This window comes from Nansenia antarctica (assembly GCF_963989245.1).
Source record: "Nansenia antarctica genome assembly, chromosome: 17".
NCBI lineage: Eukaryota > Metazoa > Chordata > Actinopteri > Argentiniformes > Microstomatidae > Nansenia > Nansenia antarctica.
This window is the reverse complement of record NC_137687.1, coordinates 3,658,641-3,666,140: the sequence shown is the minus strand read 5'-3', so window position 1 is coordinate 3,666,140 and position 7,500 is coordinate 3,658,641. Positions and strand designations below refer to the sequence as shown.

The 7,500-nt window shown below is 40.1% G+C and overlaps 1 protein-coding gene across 1 annotated transcript; it reads right to left on the bottom strand.

The window, feature by feature from the left end:
• Positions 1-2,963: 2,963 nt before the first annotated feature.
• On the bottom strand, positions 2,964-5,010 carry cxcl19 (chemokine (C-X-C motif) ligand 19; the record flags this gene model as incomplete). Its single annotated transcript, XM_080547749.1, has 3 exons — positions 2,964-3,066; positions 4,122-4,257; positions 4,956-5,010. The coding sequence occupies 3 exons, from the start codon at positions 5,008-5,010 to the stop codon at positions 2,964-2,966; spliced, it is 294 nt and encodes a 97-aa protein (XP_080403875.1).
• Positions 5,011-7,500: the final 2,490 nt, after the last annotated feature.

Here is a 7,500-nt window from a genome sequence, read left to right as displayed (position 1 = left end):
CTTCTTCCTCCGTGTCCCCAGAGAGGACAGAGAACGGTCATCAATAGCAGAACGCCCATGAATTGAATCATCACTCTCTGCTCGCTTCGCTCATGTTCTTACGTTGGGGGTAAGAAAATAGACCAAATAATTGTGTAAAATGTCCTAACCCGCGTATATTTTAACCTTAAAGTTTAAACAAACAGCACATGCACGCTGCAATGATTCTTAAGACTGATTTCTTAATTATGTAGAAACAAATGTATATAATGTCAAATACCCACAATACTAACTGGCAAACCAAGGCTGCGTTCGTAAATTAATGCCTCTTGTCCAATAAAATTACGTGGTCCATTTATGATGTTAAACCCAGATTGCGCTCCGGTGCTCTCAGAGCGACTTTACGAACGCACAGACTATTCGTGAGTTTAGAATGATAAGGTTCTATCTCCGTTTAGAATGATAAGGTTCTATCTCAGTTTAGAATGATAAGGTTCTATCTCCGTTTAGAATGATAAGGTTCTATCTCCGTTTAGAACGATAAGGTTCTATCTCCGTTTAGAATGATAAGGTTCTATCTCCGTTTAGGGCAGTTCAGAGGTATTGAGCGTCAACGTTTTTACATTCCATTATGTTCTGTGAGATGGAACCTTTGTATTTTATGAATTACTAACTCAAAATTGTCAACATTTTAAAAATAACACCACACAGGCATTAATAAACAACTAATGGATCAGATTATGTAAAAAAAAAAACTCAATTTTGACAAAAATGGAGATAGAACCTTAGAATTCTAACGTCACGAATTGTTACTGCGCATTGTTGTCAGTCACTATGGTAATCCGCATGGTATGTGACGCTAGGCTACGTTGCGATGAAAATATATGATCAGAGATCAGTATTTATAATGTCTGCATCACAAATGCCAAGATTGTATGTCACCATGAACACATAGAGAGGGGTTTGCGTATAAATAATCCACACAATGTCATTGAAGGGGGGAGGAAATTAATTGTATTTGAATGTTGATAGCTGTAACAAGCGTACGTCAATCACACAAGTCCGGCTACAAACATGTGATATTCACTTATAGTTCCGGGCCGATCGGTGCAGCAGGCAATGTTGTCTCGTTGCACAATCAAAGTAAATGTCAAAATGACTCAACTCGATGTTGTAGCGTATAGCTAGCTAGATGTTATAGCTTTGTTGGCCACACAGTGACCGAAGAAACAGTATCGAGTTTATCTGAATATGTACAGTCACTCACTGTCCGGGACCGCGAGTGTTACTTTAAAAAAGTTAACGTTAACCGATGGGACCATGCAGGGCCGCCGCTGGGGGGCGACAAAGGGTGCGGTCGCACATATAGTAGAGGCTATTGACAACTTTTGACTTCAGTTCATGCAACAAATGTCCCCTGGCTTTAGCATGTAAGTACCTTAGGCTTAGGGTCATAAAACAACTTTTACCCAAAGACACAACTGAGATCTGCTTTTTAAAAATGTTTACAATACATCGGAGCCCATGTCTGGATGGCCGAGCGGTCTAAGGCGCTGCGTTCAGGTCGCAGTCTCCTCTGGAGGCGTGGGTTCGAATCCCACTTCAGACATCACCTTTTCCCAAATTTCGTTGTTTGGTACCTGTACTATATCAATGACAATAAAGACCATTCATCATTCTATTGGCAATTACCACACCCCATTTGCTACTGTTATATATTTTATGCTTATATGTTATATCTTCGGTACTCGGCCTGCGGCCTTGTACCTAAGACCGAATCACAGCCGTGCTGATATTCAGTATAACAGCACTCCCTCTCGTGTGATATTGCTTAAGTGGCAGTTATAGGCCTACATGCCCAAACCTAGCACCCCCTGCACCATGAGCATACCATCAGATGAGGTGGTACTGTGTAGTTTCTGTAGAGACTCTGGAGTTATATAATAATAACTTTATTTATATAGCACTTTTACACACAAAAAGTAACAATAATAGTAACAATAATATACATAAAGTAGTTTCAGTCCTTTTCTAATGACTGAAGATGCATTATACGAGCATCAACATCCTACTGTATATTATAAAAACAGACCATAAGCTGACTCAGCTTGTGATGTGCTTGTGATGTTCTTCAGGTCACTCCAAGACCTGAAGAACATCGGGGTGAGCTGGCAAGAAACAACGGCCCAGGCCCAAAAGAGAGTGAGATGGAGAGCTCTGGTGGACGCCCTATGCCCCTCAACGGGGTGAAGAGGACTAACTAACTAACTAAGCTGACTCAGCACTGATGTTGTTCTCTAACTGGTGCTACAATGTCTCCAGTGAGAAGAGGCTGCACTGCCTGTACACCTGAAGAGCCCTGGTCCTCCATCTGAGGTGCCTGTAGACACACTATATAGGGAGAGCTTGTGGTCCTCCTACAAGCTGCAAACATCACTGGATACACTTAATTATTTTTTACTGTAACACATTCTGTTGATTCCATGTCTACGTATACTTGTACTAATCTAGCTAATGATTATGTTCAGATTGCAATGATTGTGATGTGCAGTTGTCTCACTTACTTCAGGTGAAAAAAATAAACTTGTCATCTGCAAACTGATTGAATTGAGAAGAAGTCACATGGAGAGCCAATTTCACTGTCAGCTACATACACATGAAATGATAGGAACTTGTGAAATAACATGACTGGTTTTGCTGCGGAAAGTATTAAGCCCAATGCACACAGCGTGCGATTTTTGTCACACCGCCGAATTCGATTCCATTGTTTTGAATGCATCTCAATGAGACAATGCACACGGCGTGCGATGCGATATTGTCGCACGACAACATTCGATTCTCCATTCACATTCATTCATTCATTGGTGTGAATTGAGAATCGAATGTTGTCATGCGACAAAATCGCACGCCGTGTGCATTGGGCTTTAGGGGCATGCAAGGCTCATTTGGCAATCACTTCTCTGCGTGTTGTTAGGGTTAGGGCTTCATCCTCTCTGTCTCTGTCTCTGAGCAACGAAGCGGACAAGCTTCTTCACCCAGGGGGACTGAGGGTTGAGGCAGATCCTCTCTCCGCTCACCAAACCAGCACTGGAAAACAAGACAGGCTCACAGTGAGACATAATCATGATGTAGGGTTAGGGTTACCTTGTAGGTCAATTACTGTATGTTAATGGGAATTATAGAATTTGAGAACATTTAGAATTAGAGAAAAGAATTCTAAAGAATTACAATTTAGAATTTAGAATTTGAGAAAAGCTGCTGCTGCTTAAAAAAAAGAAGCTATTTTTGTGTAATACTGTATTTCGAAAAATGTTGTAGCCACTGCGTAACTGTGTGTTGTTACTGTAACAATGTGCAAAATACTCTAGTAATGCCATCTTTTGATGTATGAGATGTGTTGTATTAGATGGAATAACATTGACCTATTTTTATATAAGAAAAATAAAGATTCCATTGCAGTACCCTACATTATTCAATATGTTGAGCTCAAAGACCCTATGAAAAGACATAGGGACAATCAAAGACAATATGACACTGGCGAATTTGTTTGACTGGCTAATTTACTGTACTTCAATAAAGTCAGATGTTTCCGTTCACATTTGACCTTTAAACCATCTCAAGTTTTCCTTTCATATGGAGTTTTAGTTAGATAATGCATAATACTTTTGATGGTCATGAAAAGTCGATTTCTCATAATCGTCTCTCCTCACCACCTTCTCAAAACCTATTGGAGAAGGTCTATGGAGGAGCATTCTCTGATCTACGTTGTAAAAATAATCATTTTCTTTTCTGTTTATTTCTGATATGTGACATGGCCCCCCCCCACCCTGTTTTTTTTGTTTTTCTTTGCTTTTTGTTTGTGTTTTAGTTTTTTGTTTGTTAGTTTGTTTAAAAAAAAAGAAAAGAGAAAGAACATTCTCTGTTATTGTTTATGGGCAATGTACTGCATAACAAAGTGCAACACTAGTTTTCTACTATTACATGGGACAATAACCTCCCCCACGGATACTAGTTGTTGTTGTTATGTCCTGTTGTGTACATGTCTCTGTGAAACTCTATTATATATAACAAAAAAAAGAATAAAGAATCAAGGAAAGAGGATGTGAGGAATCAAGGAAAGATTTTTGAGATTTGTTACTCACATGACCTCTGTCGTCTTGCAGTGAGGGCTTCTGGGAAGGACCTCGACGCTTCTCAAGCTGTCCTGAGGAATCAGTCTGGACTCCAGCTTTAAACACAGACAGTGGCGGTTGTAATCCCTCCCAATTGTCTCCATACCTGGTAGTGAATAAACACCTTCTCGTCAATCTCATACAAAAGAGGGAATTAAAACGTTGCATTCTGGTATTCATAACAAGATGATATCCTACCGGTTCATCCCAGGCAGGGACCCAGTATAAACCTTGGCAGCTTGAAGCCTAAAGCCCAATGCACACGGCGTGCGATTTTGTCGCACGAAAACATTCGATTCTCCATTCACACCACCGAAGTGCGTGGGTGTGAATGGAGAATCGAATGTTGTCGTGCGACAAAATCGCACGCCGTGTGCATTGGCCTTAATCCTCACAGCCTAACCCTTCCTGCACCACCTAGTCAGTGCAGGCTGCAAGTCTGTTTTTGGTTTTGTTTTGTTTTGTAACAAAATGCTGAGTGTAAATTAAAACAGTATAACTGGATGACCCTATAAACACTGATGCCTGGTATGACAACACATCAATATGTGCTCTTGATAGTTTCTACTAACTATCCTCTCCCACAAGTGTAAACTTGTTGCTCCCCCACTTTAAAAGGGGGTTACAGTACAGAACTTTACAGAGTGTTCGGATGACAACATGCCCAGTCAAGTTAGTACCAACTACAAGATTAATAACAGGGCTTTTTTTTAGGGCTTTTTAGGTGTTTCTAGCTGCTGTGTGGAAACAGTAAACACATCTTTCCATAGAGTGCCTGTAGTACTCATGATGTTGTGGCTTTACCGTCGTTGAGGAGGATGTTGGCGGCCAGCAGCGAGAGCAGGAGAGAGAGCTTCATGATGTCCAGTGGTTGACTGTTGACCGCTGATGTCTCCAGAAGAACCACTGCTACTTCACTATTTATATATGTAAGCAATAATCATGTGCTCATGATAGCTCACCCCCACCCGTGTGTGTGTGTGTGTGTGTGTGTGTGTGTGTGTGTGTGTGTGTGTGTGTGTGTGTGTGTGTGTAGAACAGTGTGTGTGTTCACGTGTGTAGCAGAAGGCAGTCATGGGTTAGGGTCAGCTTTCAGTTCAGTTCTGTGAGCAGAGGTCCTCTTGGGGTTGGACAATAGAAAGCTGTCATATATATATATATATATATATATATATGTATCAAGGTTCCCACGGGTGGGTCCTTGAAATCCTTGAAAGTTTGTGAAAATAGACATGGGTCATTGAAAGTGCTTGAATTCCCCTCTCTCTCTCTCTCTCTCTCTCTCTCTCTCTCTCTCTCTCTCTCTCTCTCTCTCTCTCTCTCTCTCTCTCTCTCTCTCTCTCTCTCTCTCTCTCTCTCTCTCTTTCTCTCTCTCTCTCTCTCTTTCTCTCTCTCTCTCTCTCTCTCTCTAAAAGAAATATCTATATAAAAAAATGTTTTACTTAGCTCGTCAACTAGTAAATAAGTCTCTGTATTGCTTAACTTTACACATATTTCACAATATATTGTTTTGCTATGCTGTGGTAGAGAAGGCAAGAGACCATCTAGTGTTCACACATTCAAAAGCCTCTCTTTTTAATTGTTGTCTGTGAGCGGAGAGTTCCTATGATATCAATTCTCATCTAGATCTGTCTCAAACTATGCCGTGTTGGGTCCTTGAATTTAAGGGAATTGAGTCTTGAAAGTCCTTGAAAAGTGCTTGAATTTGATGTTTCAGAAGGTGTGAGAACCCTGTATATATGTATACTGTATATACTGTATATATGATGAGGTCTATGAAGTGATGAAACAAACAACTACTGTAGGCTACATCAAATCATAACAAGGGCTCCATGTTAATATTTATACATTCTGACTCCCAAGAAAGGGTAACAAAGTTCCATATTTGTATTACATACAGTATAGACAATGTGAAGGATTTGAACAATATTTTGTATCACAATATATTATATTATCCACTGTGTTTAGATTAGATTTATTACAGAAGGTGAAAATGAGTCTCACAAATCGAGGGCTGTTTACCAGACTGATCCAGAGACAGTTTATCAATGTTTTCAGACGCCAGCTGCAGGATGGTCTGATGGGGGATGTCAACAACTGTGAGATGGGTGTCTTATATGCTTCTGTCTGTGTGAAAAGATCTTGTTCTTGGGTTGGAGTTTGTTGCGAGCTGGAATGAGAGAGAGAATGTGCATTGTATCTTATATGCAGCAATTCTGTAATAAATCTATTCTCCTGAGGACCCAGCAACCCGTGTTTGAGGATCTATCATTGAAGCTGAAAACCGTATTGTTGGGGGGGCTATTTTACATTGAATGGTTGGAATGACACAACGCAGAGACGAGAGACCTCTTTACCTGAACTATTCTCAGAGATCAATACCCTCGACCATAATTAATATCAATTTCTATCAAATGGGAATCTACTGCTCTGCCCCCAAAAACAAATGTGCAAAAGTATTCCCCAAGAAAGACTCCCACCCCATCAAATTGTATACTGTCCCTGAGTCAAGACTCAACGAGCAGTGTGGAGAATGAAACTGAGCAATGCTTTGACCAACGATGATTAGTGATTACATACAAAAAATTATCATCAAAGCACAGAGAACATCATGAATGAGTGAGTGAATGGAAAGCTGTCTGTAGTCTGTAGAATTGTACACAGTTAAGTATCAGTTGTGACAGGTGTACAGCGGTGGAGGTAGAAAGATCGGAGGACCTCCACCAGCCTCCCCTGGTGCACAGAGGTACACGCCACAACAGCAACATGCAGTGGAAATGTGAAAATACTTAATCAGGGTATATACAGGAATCTTGAGGTTAATTTGAAAGTGACAGTTGGATCTAAGTGACAGTTGACACTAGAACAGCCGTGTCTATGTTACCTACTCAGGGTATATACAGGAATCTTGAGGTTAATTTCAGACTTTTTTCTAAGACTTTTTAAAGACCTTGTCAATATTTTTCCAGACCTCACCGCCACTTGGAGCTGTAACCGTTTACATCAGTGACACCTTTAACTTAACAGTTTTAGTTTGCAATAGACTACACCACTATCATACAACAGAATTTCCGGTTCATCTTTGTTTTTTAATAAAACTAATAACTTTTACTAAAAGTTTTTAGAACTCAAACTCTTTGGACAGAGTCTAATTCAGAAAAATACCTACACAATTCAAGACCTCATAAAATCGTGATACGACTTTTTAATACTTATTAAGGGTCTTGATTATTATTATTTTCCCCCAATTTTCCCAAAATTGATTCATCAACTTTTAATACTTTTCAAGACACCGCGGATACCCTGCAATAGACTCCTCACAGAAAGGGAAAGAAAGAATGAAAGAGGA